General features: G+C 42.4%; 1 protein-coding gene across 4 annotated transcripts; it reads left to right on the plus strand.

Annotated features, from left to right (window-relative positions):
• The first annotated feature begins 3,249 nt into the window (after window positions 1-3,249).
• apba1b (amyloid beta (A4) precursor protein-binding, family A, member 1b) lies at window positions 3,250-17,442 on the plus strand. 4 transcript variants are annotated; one of them, XM_049738421.2, is made up of 14 exons: window positions 3,250-3,468; window positions 3,945-3,989; window positions 10,273-12,093; window positions 12,983-13,216; window positions 13,316-13,355; window positions 13,445-13,590; window positions 14,314-14,346; window positions 14,622-14,708; window positions 14,794-14,994; window positions 15,223-15,402; window positions 15,605-15,817; window positions 15,898-16,017; window positions 16,697-16,837; window positions 16,963-17,442. In XM_049738421.2, exons 3-14 carry the CDS (start codon window positions 10,333-10,335, stop codon window positions 17,032-17,034), a joined length of 3,228 nt encoding a protein of 1,075 aa, XP_049594378.1. In that variant the 5' UTR covers window positions 3,250-3,468; window positions 3,945-3,989; window positions 10,273-10,332; the 3' UTR covers window positions 17,035-17,442. The 4 variants fall into 4 exon arrangements, with proteins under 4 accessions (XP_049594378.1, XP_049594379.1, XP_049594377.1 ...); XM_049738420.2 differs by lacking the exon at window positions 3,945-3,989 and having other exon boundaries at window positions 3,251-3,468; XM_068652689.1 differs by lacking the exons at window positions 3,250-3,468; window positions 3,945-3,989 and adding an exon at window positions 3,500-3,571.
• The last annotated feature ends 47 nt before the right edge of the window (window positions 17,443-17,489 follow it).

Genomic DNA, 17,489 nt, shown 5'->3' on the forward strand with positions numbered 1-17,489 from the left:
AAGGCAAATGACTCACACACATCTTTCAATTATAATTGCAAAAATGTTGGGATTGAGTGTTTCAGAAGAGTTTCATTCTTCTTTTAGTCAAAAGAGCGCATTTGAAAATACCTGCTCTGTCTTTGTTGAAACCCCAACAAAACATCCATCATTTTATTGATTCAATGTTTTTCTTGAAAGCACAATGCCAAGAAATGTTCAAACAGTCAAGATGTGTCATTTTCACCACATAAGAGATTCATGTTTGCATGATGACACAGCAATGGCATGTTCAAAAACGGAGATTTACGGCAGAGAGTGTAGAGGTCCACTCCCTGAGGAGCCTCCACCCTTTCTCTGGGAACACCCAGCTAAACTCTATTTCTCTAAACAAATGAAAAATCATACACATGAGGCTTATCAAGTTACATAATTTGATCAATATGATACACTAAACCTTCTTTGAGGGAACTTCTGTGGGGGAATCTTTCTTTGCACATTTAGTACTTAATCTATATCTATTTGTCATACTCCGGTGATAATTTACAAGTTGGTGTTCATCATGCTCGTGAAGTGTGATTATAGATTTATTGCATTTGATGGTTTATACACACAGACATAAAGTACTGTGTATGCATCAATGCCTTGTTCAGCAGTTTGGCTTGATGCTGCAATATGTCAGCAGATTCAAAGTATCGGATATGACGAATCTGCTTTATAAATTAACGCAAGAACGAACTCTATAAAGTAACTATAAAGTTTGCAAAGGTGATGCCTTCTGTTAATGTACATATAACATATCTGGGAAACAGATGAGCCTTGAAAACGTGATTTTTAATCAAATAATTATAAATGTTTATTCCTCATACATTAAGAATATAGAACCAAAGGTGTGTATTTTTCTAATAATTCCACGAGTGGCAAAAAAAGATTACTTCGCACAAAATACATTCAGTTTTTTTTTTCCACATTTGACAGTCGTAGCAAGAAGATACTCGTGAGAATGTCTCTATTTCAGCTGTTGCAGATTTGATGACATCACCAGTTAGTCATTAGTAGCTCTTAGCTAGTATAAACAAACTCCGTGTCTAGAATTTTTTTTTTTAAAGGCAACAAAGATTTCGTTTTGACATATTTAAACTATAAACTAGTCCTAGTTAATTGGACTTCCTCCAACATTGTGGAAGAAATGTCTTCTTACACGTTAACATGCATTAGATTGATCACGTTAAAAACAGCTATACTGATTGTATACTCATTATCTAATCAGCCTGTTTGAAATGTTTGCTGTTGCTTTAAATGGAGGCCATAGGTTTTCTGCATGAGAAGAGATAGGGAAAAAAAACAACTGCAATGGGCCAATGAAACATTGATGTGCTTAATGGGTTCATTCGGCATGACAAATTACTAACGACACTTCTATGTGTATTGTACAGTATAGTATAGCCGAATCTGAAAGAGTAAAGTATAAGTCATTATTAATGGATTCTCACAAAACTGTTAGCAGAGTCATAACATTAGAAGTAGCCAACAGTACTTCAAATTCCATGAAGTCACAGCAAAAAATAAAAATAACAATGAGACAATTAACACCAACAGTTATGTCACAGGAATGGTTTTGTGTGCATTTTGTTCATGCACAAATGCAGTGTTGGCACTAAAATACTGCCAACTCTTTGCACTCCGTCCTTGTCTTCTGCAGCTGTTGTCACGGTAACAGGAAGGCTGTAGCTGACTACTTTCTGTATTACAGAGGTGGTGCAGGCATTATTGATCTACTCCATGAGATCCTGGGGTGACAATAAAATATGGATTAGCATGTCAGGAGAGAACACCGCCCACCATATTTCCCAATGGTGGTTTGTAAAACATCTGCCTTACAGATGAGAAGTCTCGAACTTGAATCTTGAATCTGGCCCGATTGTGTGGAGTTTGCATTTTCTCAGTGGGAGTTTGCAAGACCCCTGAAATACACTCTAATGTAATTCCTCTAATAATGCTTCGAAACATGCAAATCTACGAGTGGCAAACAGCAAATATGCATGGGGCGACTGTAGTTTTAAGTTGGAATAATCATAACAGCAAATAAGCGTAACTAGGCTGTGTATCAATAAATGCATTATTATTATTATTATTATTATTATTATTAGCCACACCCCTCAATGTTTCAACCTAAAGGAATATGCCATATTTGATAGAAAGGAATATAAATGAAATATTTATTGGTTGTCCCTCGCTGACATGCTCTGCTCCCACTAATTACATGGGTGCAGGGGAGGAGTCAGTTAGGCTAAATTTAGACTCAACTCGGTCACTATCCATCCATCCATCCATTTTCTGAACCGCTTAGTCCCCACGGGGGTCGCGGGCGTGCTGGAGCCTATCCCAGCTGTCATCGGGCAGTAGGCGGGGGACACCCTGAACCGGTTGCCAGCCAATTGCAGGGCACACAGAGACAAACAACCATTCGCACTCGCACTCACACCTAGGGACAATTTGGAGTGATCAATCGGCCTACCAAGCATGTTTTTGGGATGTGGGAGGAAACCGGAGTGCCCGGAGAAAACCCACGCGGGCTCGGGGAGAACATGCAAACTCCGCACAGGGAGGGCCGGAGGTGGAATCGAACCCGCACCCTCCTAACTGTGAGGCGGACGTGCTACCCAGTGCTCCGCCGAGCCGCCCTCGGTCACTATATTTAGCAAATTTTTCAACCCTTCAAATGGTCAGCAACTTCAATGCTCGCCAAAAAAATAGACGTTACAATCACTTAGGCATTGATATCATGATGTCATTTTCAGTCGATAGCGATAGCCTTGAGTTTGACACGTGGTATAGAAGATTTTGTCAAGACATTTTTTTTTACTTTACTTCCCTTTAAGTATTAGTTTACTTTTTCACAAGAGACTTTTTACACAGGTACCAGTGCTTCTATAACCACGGAGTCGGACTTAATTTCAAGTAAAGATACTTTTACCACAGATAGCAGTTGTGGCACCCATGCAGTAAGGCCAATTTAGCGGAAAAGGTTATAGCGCCCCCCGTGTCAGCCAGTGTTGAAATTGAGGACTGTGTTTACCTGACACAGTACTAGATCATTATCACACTGTAGCCACCATTGATGATGATGATGATAATGATGAAACTTTTTTGAGTCTTTTTTGTGATCACGGTTCATTTAAATAAACCGACACGAGGATGATGTTGAGGAGGATGATGATGATGACAACGAAGCCCGCCTCTTGCCCAGCCTCTTCTGGCTGCAACAAAGCGTGCCAGCATCCGCAGCGCTTGTAAAGGGCGCTTTGTGCATCCCTAATCCGTTGTGATGTCACAGCGCAGGAGGAGGGGCTTCGCTCTCTGCTTTAGCCCGACAACTTGTCGTCGTCTGGAGGGGCGAACCGAACCGCAGCAAGCCGACCGAGCGAGCTGGCACCGGGGGGAGGAGGTGGCAACGATGCATCCGGCCTCTCCTCCACTGAAACGCAGGTAACACGATGGCCGACTGTGTGTTTTGTGTTACGTGTTTGTATAAGGCCTTGTTTTTACGACACCTGCCCGGATGCAAGCGTCTGGAGGCGCATCAAGACAGGTGACAGATTGCTCCTCTATTACATAACATTTCACCGAGATAAATGGTGGTTGATCCATCGGGAAAGATCACGTCATGCTATTTTACACAGTGCGTGCATTTCATTACACAATATTATGTTTGGGAGACGCTGTCTGTCTCTCTTTTTTTTTAATACCCAGCTGCTCCTTCATTCCCATCGTGCTGCCAGATAAATGGCTTAGTTGAGCGCTGCTAACGTAAGAGAATCCTCAATGCAGTCGGAAGGGATTGAAGCATTCGACAGTTGGACATCCATTCCGTGTGTTTCATGGATTTTGGAGATATGTAGTTGTTATTATGCAAACACGGTGCAAGAAACATGACTGTGTGTGTGTGTGTATGTCTATGACAGAGAGAATACAGGGAGGAGGAGAAATGATGCATCAATTATTAAAAGGTAAAAAAATCCTCATGAGTGATAACAGAGCAAATCAAATTATTTTTTACTGGATATACCATTTATATCTATCTATCTATCTATCTATCTATCTATCTATCTATCTATCTATCTATCTATCTATCTATCTATCTATCTATCTATCTATCTATACACATGTACACATATACACATATACACATATACACATGTACACATACATGGGTGGCACAGTGCACTCATAGGTTTGGAATTTTGTCCCGGAGTTCTGAAGTTTGAGATGCAAATCTCTTGCGGTGTGGTTTACCGACTGTTTTCATGTTATCTCCAAGGACTTTTTTTTCACGATGACATATATATATATATATATATATATATATATATATATATATATATATATATATATATATAGGCGGCTCGGTGGCGAACTGGGTAGCACGTCCGCCTCACAGTTAGGAGGGTGCGGGTTCGATTCCACCTCCGGCCCTCCCTGTGTGGAGTTTGCATGTTCTCCCCGGGCCCGCATGGGTTTTCTCCGGGCACTCCGGTTTCCTCCCACATCCCAAAAACATGCTTGGTAGGCCGATTGAGCACTCCAAATTGTCCCTAGGTGTGAGTGCGAGTGCGGATGGTTGTTTGTCTCTGTGTGCCCTGCGATTGGCTGGCAACCGGTTCAGGGTGTCCCCCGCCTACTGCCTGTTGACAGCTGGGATAGGCTCCAGCACGCCCGCGACCCCCGTGGGGACGAAGCGGTTCAGAAAATGGATGGATGGATGGATATATATATATATATATATATATATATATATATATATATATATATATATATATATATATATATATATATATATATATATATATATATAGTTCCATGTGCGATCATTTGGACTTCCGAAAATTACGTCAGCCTAGTTCCATGTGCGATCATTTGGACTTCCGAAAATTACGTCAGCCATATATATATATATATATATATATATATATATATATATATATATATATATATATATATAGATAGATAGATAGATAGATAGATAGATAGATAGATAGATAGATAGATAGATAGATAGATAGATAGATAGATACTATATGTAATTAAAAAAAATTTTAGTGGGTAGATCTTTGTGACTTGGTCATTTCAAAAGTAGCTTGCGAGCTGAAAATGTTTGGGCGCCCTTGCGCTAAAGTGTTCCTTTTGCTAACCTTAATTGAGGTGTCTGCAATTATTTAGACGTTGTGCTTTTGTGACCTGGATAGATTTGTGGCTGTGCTCTTGGGGTAATTTCTGTAGGCTGGCAACTCCTGGAAAGGTTCACCACTATTCCTACCATTTGAAAATACAATTACAAGGAGTTAAACAGGTGATGGGTTTCAATTTCAGCCTTTTCTCCAGTGTCACTTACAACAAATTCACTTCACATTGTCTTTGTTTGACAAAAGCTAATTTTACTGAAGAGATTTCACATTCCTGTAACTGTTTTTTCTTGTTGTTGAGGGGAGTATATGCCCAAGTAGCACGTGCGCTGTTGACAGTGGGTGTTTATCAGGAGTGGATTAGTGAGTTAATGGGTTAGCAAATCCCCAACCCTGCAGCTTTCACTGCACCCTGACAGATGGAAGTGTAGCACTGCTCAAGGCCCAGCAGATCTACCGCTGCTCTGCTGGGCCATCTGCGGCTGGGGCAAGAACTCCTTACTGAGCCTCTCTCCAAGGTGCGTGGCGTCTACCACAAAATCTGTGCAGGGAAGATCATCCAGCATTCTCCCAGGCGACCCTGGCAGCTGGTTGGATTTCAAATCCAACTTTGGGCACCTTATTGACCTCAGCCCTGGGTTCACCGTCTCCCTTTTCTCTATGTATTTGATTACTCAACTTCTGACCCCACCTTATGGTGATGGGCATCATATCATCAGACAGCGATCAGTTTTCATGTTAATTCTAATCAGGTGAATACATCATTTAAACCTTTCCTCCCAATATTAAGCTATCATTACCCAGTGCAATTTTAGTTGCATACTGAGTTACTCACTGGCAGTAGCTGCTTAGAACAAAAGCTCATGTGGGATCAGTCACGGGATGTCTGGAGCTGCATTGGTGGCGTGTAAGACGCAATTACTCCTTTTGAAAGAAGGACGGGGGTCAGAGTGGGAGTAAATTTTTAGTGCACTATGTACACACTACAAAGACAATATAAGGAACATTTACGTATAATAAATTAATAAAATTAATAAAATATATTACATTGAACATACAACTTTTTTTATTGCTTTATTAATGCGCATAGACAGTGCAAAAAAAATAAAGCAACATTTGCTGTAGACACACATTATTTTATAGCAGGTTCCTTAAGGGGTCAACGCCATACATATGCCCAATGCGGCTTGTTTGTGAATTGCGACCAATAAAAAAAGAAAAAAAAAAGAAAAAGAAAGCAGACAACAAATCTTTTCCTACTAAAAGGCAATTACATTTGCGCTGGAATCATTTGTGACCACGTCATCATTACGCTGATGAGTTTCATGATATCATCTCTTCTGGACTGGCCCATGCAAATATCTTATTTTAAACTCACACTCAATTTCACAGTTACTTAATACAATAAATAACAACAAAGTGTACTTCCAGACAGCCTATCATGAAACACTTCATGGTAGATTATTTTAAACAACGATTATAAAGGTAAGCCTTCATAACAAATGATGCTAGTTCTCAATCTGCACATTTGGTTCTTTTCTGGTTTTCCTTAATCAGTAAGATTGTAATCTCAGAACACACAGCAAAGGCTAGCAGAGGAAATAACTGATGGATACCCTGATAGCCTCATCATATTTAATCAGCCTCACAATTGGCCTTGTAACCACCAGGACACTTATTATCCAGATCACTGACCCATCCGTTGCTCTCTGTCACTTCTTATCCAACATCAGCAAAATATCCCTGTTTGTCTTCCCACCCTGACTCCTCTTTGACCTTTGGTTAAATTTACTTGAATAACCACAAGGGATCTCCAAACTTATGTCCTCAATCAATCAAGACCAGCTTTAGTCAGTGATTCTCACAGTACAGAAACATGCATGTAGGTTTCACTGAAGACTAAAATTTGTCACAGATCGGATGGAACATGGAGCAGGGCGACCAAGTGCAGCTTGGACCAGGGTTTATTGAGGGAAAAGGGAAGTGGAACGAGGCATCGAGGGAAACAGACGAGAACTGGCAAACTAATAACATGAGAGAGTGACCGACAGGGATTGCAAACAGAAACAGACTCGAAACAGACAGGAACCACAATGACAGCAAACGGGACGACATCGACGATCCGACCGGGAGTGAGGGGCAGACAGGACTTATATACACGACAGGTAACGAGAGGCAGGTGGGAATAATCACACTGATCATGGGCACACAGGAGGGGAGGGGCGAGTACACAGAGCTCCTTCCACTCAGCTGACGAGTTTATGAAATTTTTTGCTCAAAAGATTGAGTCCATTAGGGACGAGATCAACAATACCATGCCAATCGCTCTGCCGGTTACTAGCGCTGGGGATCATGCAATAACCCTCTCAAATTTTAAAAGCGTGTCCCTTGAAATGCTTACAAAATTGGTTAGTACGGCTAAACAAACAACATGTTTACTCGACCCGCTTCGAGCCAAACTACTTAAAGAATTATTTCCAATTTTAGGACCGTCCGTCTTAAATATAATCAATCTGTCTGTTTCCTCCGGGATAGTGCCAATAGCCTTTAAAACCGCTATTATTAAACCACTACTTAAGCGAGCAAATCTTGACCCGGACTGTCTCAGTAATTACAGGCCAGTTTCAAACCTCCCATTCATAGCAAAACTTCTCGAAAAAGTAGTAGCGCAGCAGCTTATTGATTATATGGTCGCTAATAATCGATATGACTCTTTTCAGTCTGGTTTTAGAGCTAATCATTCTACAGAGACAGCACTTGCTAAAGTGACTAATGATCTCCTCATGGCTATGGATTCAAATACGTCGTCTGTATTGTTACTACTTGATCTTAGTGCTGCCTTTGACACTGTAGACTTCGATATTTTATTAGGGCGTCTTAAAAGTTGTGTTGGTATCTCAGGGTCAGCACTAAGCTGGTTCAATTCCTATCTATCAGGCAGGACGCACCGAGTGGTCCATGGTAATACGTCCTCTGAGCTTTATAATGTTACGTGTGGTGTCCCACAAGGATCGGTACTCGGACCGATTTTATTTAATATTTATATGATTCCGCTTGGGGACATAATACGTAAATATAATATTAGTTTTCAATGCTACGCGGATGACACCCAATTATATATGCCGTTATCGATGACAGATCCACAGGACTGCTGTAATCTCGAGGCGTGCCTTGCGGAGATTAAGCAATGGATGTCTCTCAACTTCCTTCGTCTTAACCCGGATAAAACTGAGATGTTGATAATTGGTCCTACTCGTTATCAACACTTATTTAAGGAAACCACTATAACTATAGATAACCGTACTATCACTCAGGCCAGCTCAGTGGCCTAGTAGTAGAGTGTCCGCCCTGAGACTGGAAGGTTGTGGGTTCAAACCCCGGCCGGGTCATACCAAAGACTATAAAAATGGGACCCATTGCCTCCCTGCTTGGCACTCAGCATTAAGGGTTGGAATTGGGGGGTTAGATCACCAAATGATTCCCGAGCGCGGCACCGCTGCTGCTCACTGCTCCCCTCTCCCCCAGGGGATGGATTAAAATCACATGGGGATGGGTTAAATGCAGAGGACAAATTTCACCACACCCAGATGTGTGTGTGACGATGATCATTGGGACTTTGACTTTAACTTTAACTCAGAGTGATACGGTAACTAATCTCGGGGTAATATTTGACCAAACGCTCTCCTTTCAAAAACACATTAAGAATATAACCAGGATTGCGTTTTTTCACCTTCGTAATATTGCTAAGATTCGTCCTATCCTCTCGACCGGGGATGCGGAAACTATTATACATGCGTTCGTCACGTCGCGCCTGGACTACTGTAATGTATTATTCTCTGGTCTTCCTAAGTCCAGTATCAAAAGTCTACAGTTAGTGCAAAATGCCGCTGCGAGGCTGCTCTCACGGTCAAGAAAAGTTGATCACATTACCCCAATATTAGCCAAATTACATTGGCTCCCGGTCCATTTAAGATGTGACTTCAAGGTTCTTCTACTAACCTATAAATCACTGCATGGCTTAGCGCCTTCATATCTCGTCGACCTAGTCGTTCCTTATGTTCCGTCTCGTAACCTTCGTTCGCAAAACGCTAGTCTTTTAGTTATACTGAGGGCCAAGAAAATGTCTGCAGGGTCTAGAGCATTCTCTATTCGGGCTCCAGAGCTTTGGAATGCCCTACCAATGGATATTAGAACTACTACCTCAGTAGAAACATTTAAGACACGTTTAAAGACACATTTCTATGAGATGGCCTTTAACTAACTTGTGATGGCCGATTTGGCCGGAGTTTGTTCTGTTCTCTCTGCCCACCTCCTCCCCGGCTGGGGAGGGGGTTAGGTGGCTCAAAAGCTGATAGCGGCTAGCTGGATTCTCGGGGACCAATTCAAGATGGGGGAACTGCGGCTCAACCCCCTTGAATACACTGCCAGGACATTCGAAGGCACCTCCGACATCCATTTTTTTCATTGATTTTCATATTATGTATTACTTGTGCACTCTCTGCATCCATTACAACCTGGTGATCCTGAAAGGGGGATCCTTCCATCTGTGGTCCCTTCTCAAGGTTTCTCATTTTCCCCTGGCAGGGTTTTTTTTTAGTTTTTCCTTGCCCTTTTGGGAGCTTATGATCAGGGGATGCTTTGAGAATAATTGTCAATTTTGGCTATGTGAAGCCCTTTGAGACTGTTTGTGATTTAGGGCTATACAAATAAACTTGACTTGACTTGACAGACACACGAACAAAACTAGGACACGATCGGGGACGAGTCGTGACAAAATTTCCTACAAATATTAGTGGAGGTAGCTATGATGAAGGATTACCCCGTTACCTCCTTAAAAAGGTAAAGAATATTGGTGGAACGCAAGTCATTCTATCCCCTTTTCAGTGTTGCGTGAACAGCATTGGCACCAAAATGTCTTTGTCTCTGGATGTTCTCTTCCGAGTACGTTGCCTTGACATGAGCGTTAAAAATGTAACAATTTAACACAACACTCTTGAAAAAAGTGTACGTTCAAATCGGATACACTTTTTCAAACTCTTACAAACAGACGCTTTTCCATTCTTTTTGTCTGATAATTTGTTCGTATTGTCTTCTGTCTCTGTTTCTGAAGGGTTTCTGTGTAAGTGAAAGGACTATGTTTTAAAAATTGGAGTCAAATCACCGCAGTAAAATGAGCCAGAAATATCCGGAGGAGGGAAGTGGAGAGGTGGATGAGGAACGCCCTGGAGCTTCAGTTTCTCAGAGGACCAGGCAGAATAATGTTTCAGAGCCTGGGGAACCTCCAATACGTCGACCCTGGAGGCCATGTCAAATGCTCAGTCCAGATGGAGAGTTGAATCCAAATGACCATCATCATCACCATCTTCAACCTCCTCATCATCACCACCCACCTGCAGGTCGTGGTGGTCCACAACGGCATCGCCGGCGTCCACCATCACTACAAGGTCAAGGGCAAAGTCAGGCTAATTTTTCTGGCTCTACCCCAGAGGCTGTTCCCTCCTATGAATGTCAAAATACCGAACCGCGTCCTGTCCACCAGCTTCGGCCCGCTGTCACCCGTTACCGCCGTCGTGGTGACCCAAATCCGAGACTCAAAGGTCAAAGACAGAGACCATTAATGAAGGAGATGCAGGAATCGTTAACCGTTTCAGACCACAGAGAAGGTCATACAGAAATGACACTTCAGAAAAACATGGCAGATGGTTTTTCTAAGGAAGAATTACAGGACAGAGGATCTCCTCACCTGACTCCTGTTGCTGTGGTCACCCCAACCCACCTCTCACCAGGACCAGTACGTCCTGACCTCAAACAAGACCTCCAAGAAAGTGGTGTTGACTGTAATGAAGAAGTGAAGGACAACGATAAGCCAGGACCTTTGGAGAATGGATCAGATCAGCACTCAAGCACGGATCCCTCTAGCTGCGCCTACGACAACCTACAGGCGGTTCAAGAAGGAAGAGCGGTATGTGTAGACAAAACGGTGGAAAATCAGGAGGAAGAGATGGATGCTCATGTTCTAGATGTTGAAGCTCAGGGGAGTGAAATCACTGATCTCTGCTCAGACACAGAAAGTGCTGCCTCACTTAGTAACGACGGACCTCTTCACAGCCCGCCGCCGCTCCAGTCCCCAACTCCACCATCATCTCCCGAAGCACCGCTTTTCCCACAACTGGACCACTTCAGTGAGGAAGCCAGTATGAGTCCTCTGCCCGACAATGACATGCTGCCTGAAGACGACGATGAGTGCTCTGAATCACCCTTGGAATACTACCCCAAAACCTATGCAGACTTTTATACCGAGTCCCACCAAAAGTCTTACGTGGAACCGGTTGATAATTCAGAGACAAAATCCCATCCCAAATGCTTTCCAGAACCCTTTAAGACTTCCTATTCTGAAGCACTCAAAGAACCTCGCATGCAGTCTCATCAGAAGTCAGAGCCGTATGAGCCCCACTGTGAGCCATTTACCAACCATAGACAGGAGAATGTCCAAAAAGCCTCCCCTTCCAAGGGCTCCCATCACGCACCAAGGCGAGGCAAAGAGCGAAGTTCCCACCCCTCTCAAGTGGACAGCTCTGTCGGCTGCCGGCTGCACCACTACGACGGTCAGTCTGATGGAGAGGGGGGCAGCGCTACTCAAAGCCCCATTCAGAAAACTATTCGGCAAGCAGATACACAGACAAAACACCTGTCATCTGCGCTAAGCAGCTCAAGAGATGATGTTGGTCTCTCAGGTGAAGAAGGTACAAAGGTTCCAGGAGATGCCATCAGCCTGGTAATAAAAGACATTAGGGAGGCCATTGAAGAGGTTAAGACCAAGACGATCCGCTCCCCTTACACACCTGACCAGCCTGTGGAACCCATTTGGGTAATGAGACAGGAGATTAGCCCGACAGAGGAAGTTGACCCACTACAGATGATGGCAGGCCGTGTAAGTACAAACTCCATTTTTCACATTATTTTGTTTTGATGAGCGATTTGCCTCTACATATGCACTATATTTCATTGAAGAGTGTGAGTGTGACTGTCTGTTTCTGTGTATCTACCTTTTGAATAGTGATCTGAGGCCAAATTTCTGGTGAATCTGAATTTAAATTGTTTAGAAAGTAGGTGAGATATAAGGACAAATACAGTACAGTAATCCCTCGTTTATCGCGGATAATTGGTTCCAAAAACCACCCGCGATAAGTGAAATCCGCAAAGTACGGTCACCAACAAGAAGTACTGGGCAGGCTAACGAGTTAGCGGAAAGATGCTAATTCGTGATCGTGCTAACGTGAAAACGGACTTCTAAAGGAATGTAAACGAACATTTAGAGCAATACTACATTGTCCTAAAGGTTAGACACGTTTCCTCAATTTAGAAGTTTTATTTTGACTTTTAAATGTTTTTTTTTAATTTGGAAAAAAAAATCCGTGATGTAGTGAAGCCGCAATAAACGAAACGCGAAGTAGCGAGGGATCACTGTAAATCACTTCAGATATAACAGAGGCGTCAACTTCAGGTCCAGGAAGTAGAAACCCCACGACAGTTTAGCTTTAGCCATAGGTGGTTCTAATCAACCAACAGGTAAATTAGTTAGTTCCCAGGAGCTAGGCTAAGTAGGTCAGAAGCACCTGTGGCTAAAGCTAAACTGTGGCATAGTTTGGACTTTGTGGTCACCTCTGTCAACTACTGCATGTTTGCCAGCTCTGAAAGAACACCTCTCTGCAAAAACAATGTAACATGGTCTTTGATTCATTGATGTGACTATTTATTCTGACTTCAAAATTCAATTTTTACCTTTCCTTTCACATTATTCAACGTCATCCCTCTCCCAGTCAGTGTCCAGATCTCCATCCCAGCATGCCTCTATGTCAGATCAGGAGTCTGGCAGTCCATTGAATGTCGAGTCCTCCAGAGCAGGCCATTCTCAACAATATCGTGAGGGCCAAGGCCACCCTTCACATCAGATGGATGCTGCGGTGCAACCGCATCCATATGTGCAGCCGCAGCAACAGCAGCATTACCAACAGAATCAACAGCACCCATCTCAGCAGCCACCTGTCCAAGAGGTGACGTCATGAAATCGTTCAAACATAAGAAAGCCCTTATATGTGAAATATTTCAGTTGTTTATGGAAGATTGTTGTGCTTTTTTTTTTTTTTGTTTAGTTTCGCAGATCTCTTCCTCAATTTCCCACATTTGTGGATGGTGAGTACACACTGATTGGATGATCATTGTGTTGAGACATCCAGTACGTGTGCATTTTTGTGTCTAATGAGCGTATTTCGTCTGCATAGTCCCGGGACCATGTGACCCCGATGACCTTATTGACGGCATCATCTTTGCCGCAACATACCTGGGCTGCACGCACCTGCTGTCGGAGAGGACACCCACAAAGAGCGCCCGCATGCAACAGGCACAAGAAGCCATGAACAGAGTGCGGGTAAGGACAATGAGTTTTATAATGTAGATTTTTTTTTTGGGACATTGAGGCTGGCATGAAATTCAAATATTGCACCGAAATGATAAATTAGACATTAAGTTACTGCAAAGTTGGGCTACAAGCTGTAAAGACAGAAAAAAAATTTGACTTATTTGTGTGACACTCTAGTGAGTTCTTAAATAACGTGGACGTGCCTGTAAAAAATTTGTGATTTAAGGCAAGGCAGCTTCATTTATATTGCACACTTTATATACTGTCCATGTGCCTCGCAAAAATGTTTTGAAGGGATTTACAAACAACAACACACACCAAAAACAAAATATTACAAGACATTTAAAAGGAAATGAAAGAAAGAAATAGTAGCCTACTATTTAAATATGTGGAAGAAGAATCAGTTCTCAATTACCTCATTTATGCCTCTAATCTAAAAACAAACACCGGTTAGAAACAGAAAGTGTAACTGATGAGGTAGCAATCATTTGTCATGTAGTGTTTGCGGGCACACTCCAGCAGTCTCGTAAAAAAAAAAAAAAAAAAAAAAAAGAAAAAAAAAAAAAGAACTCCTTCCAACTGATAACATTTACTGCTGGAGTAAGACTATGAGGGATAAAGTGCTTTTCAGGGAAAACAGGTCAGTGTGAGACCACAAAGGTGTGTGGTTAAAAAAATAAATAAATAAAAAAGAAACTTTACAATTAATTATATATTTCTATATTTCTGCAGGCAGCTCAGAAGCAGGCAAAAAACAGGAAAAAAGTAAGTTGTCTCATCTGTTTTTTTATAAAAATTTGATTTGAATGGAGATTAGTATTATCAAAGGTTACCAACCGCAAGTTAAACCACCAGTTAGAAGTCGCATGGCGTACGTAGGGACGGACAGACAGACGGATAGACATTGACATAGTAGAGAGACAGAGAGAGAGAGAGAGAGACAGAGACAGAGACAGAGAGACAGAGATTATCTGTGTAATATAATTATTTCAATATTTGTTTTCTTTATTCTGTTTTTGTCTATGTTGATGCTTCTGTAGAGTCCTGACAGTGACACTCCATGTACTGCTGAGGTGGATCTTTTTATGTCCACGCAAAGAATCAAAGTCCTCAATGCAGATACTCAGGTAGAGATGCATTGGACATTCACATTAAAATTAATTTGCAACTTAATAAGTTTCTCTGAACATCAACCTTTTTTTGGGCTACCAGGAGTCTTTAATGGATTTGCCGCTGAGGACCATCTCCTACATTGCCGACATTGGCAACATGGTAGTCCTGATGGCCCGTGGGAAGATGGTCCGGTCCCGCAGCGCGCAGGAAAACTTGGAGCACACCGCGGAACAAACCACCATGTCCAATGATGACAGACGGCTCTACAGGATGATCTGTCATGTCTTTGAGTCCGAAGATGTGAGTCACCGTTTTGGCTATTTAATCTCATCATCAGATGGGTTCTGTTGGCTATAGATAGGATGATTTGTATTTTCAAGCTGATCTTTAAAAGTGAAGATTATATCCATCATGTTACTTGTCAGTTTATGTAGTTGAGTGGTGCATGACATTGCCAAACACAAATCACCTAATTCAAATCCCATGTAGAGAACTTTGCTGATGAAAATGTCTTCATCTCTTCAACAGGCCCAACTTATTGCTCAGTCAATTGGACAGTCCTTCAGTGTGGCCTATCAGGAGTTTCTCAGGGCCAACGGCATCGACCCCGAGGATCTGAGTCAGAGAGAGTACAGCGACCTACTCAACACTCAGGATATGTACAACGATGACCTCATACACTTCTCCAAGTCTGAGAACTGTAGAGATGTAAGTGAACCAGCAGGTGGCGGTAGAGTGCTTTTGACTTTGTTACTGTTCCTGTTCCTCAAATATCTTCAGATTTAGAGACCCAAATTTCTAAGTTCGAACAGTCCTTCAAACCAAAGTTTATTCTAACGTAATGTAATAATTACAGTAATTATTTGCATGAAAAACATAAGATCAAAAAGCCAAACTTTCCTTACCTAAGGTTTACATTGAGAAGCAGAAGGGGGAGATTCTGGGTGTGGTGATAGTGGAATCGGGTTGGGGGTCCATCCTCCCCACCGTCATCATTGCCAGTATGATGCACGCCGGCCCCGCAGAGAAATCTGGTCGTCTCAATATTGGCGACCAGATCATGACCATCAACGGTACCAGTCTAGTGGGTTTACCACTCAGCACCTGCCAGAGCATCATCAAGGTAAGGTGGCCACGTTAGATTTTTCGGACTCAACAGAACTCACCTTTTCTATTGGCTAATCAAATTCAGTCTTCCCTCAGGGGCTCAAGTCTCAGTGCAGGATCAAGATGAACATTGTCCGGTGTCCACCCGTTACCATGGTGCTCATCCGCAGGCCGGACCTCAGATATCAACTGGGCTTTAGTGTCCAGAACGGCATAGTGAGTATTTTTGCCTCTTGAGCGCAAACAATTGTCTTTCTATGGAACTGTCATGTTGGGTACAACAAATGTATACCGTATTTTCCGCACTATAAAGTGCACCGGATTATAAGGTGCACTTCCAATGAATGGCCCATTTTAAAACTTTGTCCACAGCCAGTGAGATTATCTAAAACCTTCACATTTTGATGAGGTCACTGAGAGGGTCATTTACTTAAGTGATCATTATGAACCTGACATTATTAACTACTGTATTTTCCGCACTATAAGGCGCACCGGATTATAAGGCGCACCTTCAATGAATGGTCCATTTCAAAACTTTGTCCATATATAAGATATATACATTTGGCCCGCGGGCCGGACTTTGGACACGCCTGCTGTAGTGGCTCAATATTGGTCCATATATAAGGCGCACTGGATTATAGGGCGCACCTTCAATGAATGGTCCATTTCAAAACTTTGTCCATATATAAGATATATACATTTGGCCCGCGGGCCGGACTTTGGACACGCCTGCTGTAGTGGCTCAATATTGGTCCATATATAAGGCGCAGCTGATTATGAGGCGCACTGTTGGCTTTTGAGAAAATTGGAGGTTTTTAGGTGCGCCTTATAGTGCGGAAAATACGGTACAAACAATTTTTCCTATACCCATTGTTTCACACGTGCTCATGTGCAGATCTGCAGTCTAATGAGGGGTGGAATCGCAGAGCGGGGCGGCGTGCGAGTTGGCCACCGCATTATTGAAATCAACAGTCAAAGTGTTGTGGCGACACCTCACGAGAGGATCGTTCAGATCCTTTCAAACGCCATGGGAGAGGTATGTTTGTCTTTCACTAGTTCAATAAAAAAAAAAAAAAAATCCCAGTCGGAGAATACTTTTCATTTGTCTTCCTGAGTTGAACATGTTGAGACGAGATAAAACATTGGCCATCTCTGTTCCAGATCCACATGAAGACGATGCCTGCAGCCATGTACCGCCTGCTTACAGCACAGGAGCAACCTGTCTACATCTGAACACACCTTCATCACGCCCCATTTTCTGTCTGTTCATCCAGCTTTCACTCCTTTAAGTAGCTTCCACCTCTTAGCAACCTGTTTGACATCACGCTAATTGCCTTAATCTGTACAGTGCACAACAACAGACATCAACAGAGGAACAAGTTTATTTATTAATTTATTTTTCATTTGAGCCACGTGCTCCTGTGATGTGGTACAGTATGTCGGACCAAAGATAAATCGACGGTCTTATTGTGCATATATAGGAGGCAGACAAGAGTAAATGTTATTTTTGGTTGAATAGCTGTAATATCTGAATGTACACTACATAATGTTGGACCTTAATATTGTCAGGGCAACCCAAATGTTAAACAAGTGAAGCAAAGCATGTTCATTTCTGCTAAATAAACCGAAGGCAATCACCAACACCGCCTGGTTTTGTATTTGACACAAAAGTGGATGCACTCACTGTT

The sequence above is a fragment of the Syngnathus scovelli genome, chromosome 13 (genome assembly GCF_024217435.2).
Source record: "Syngnathus scovelli strain Florida chromosome 13, RoL_Ssco_1.2, whole genome shotgun sequence".
Lineage (NCBI taxonomy): Eukaryota > Metazoa > Chordata > Actinopteri > Syngnathiformes > Syngnathidae > Syngnathus > Syngnathus scovelli.

Excerpts from the sequence above, each read along its gene's own strand:
- apba1b (XM_049738421.2), top strand. The coding sequence starts at position 10,333 with ATGAGCCAGAAATATCCGGAGGAGGGAAGTGGAGAGGTGGATGAGGAA. Across the intron at positions 12,094-12,982 it reads TACAGATGATGGCAGGCCGT|TCAGTGTCCAGATCTCCATC; the intron begins GTAAGTACAAAC and ends TCCCTCTCCCAG. Across the intron at positions 15,818-15,897 it reads CCTGCCAGAGCATCATCAAG|GGGCTCAAGTCTCAGTGCAG; the intron begins GTAAGGTGGCCA and ends GTCTTCCCTCAG.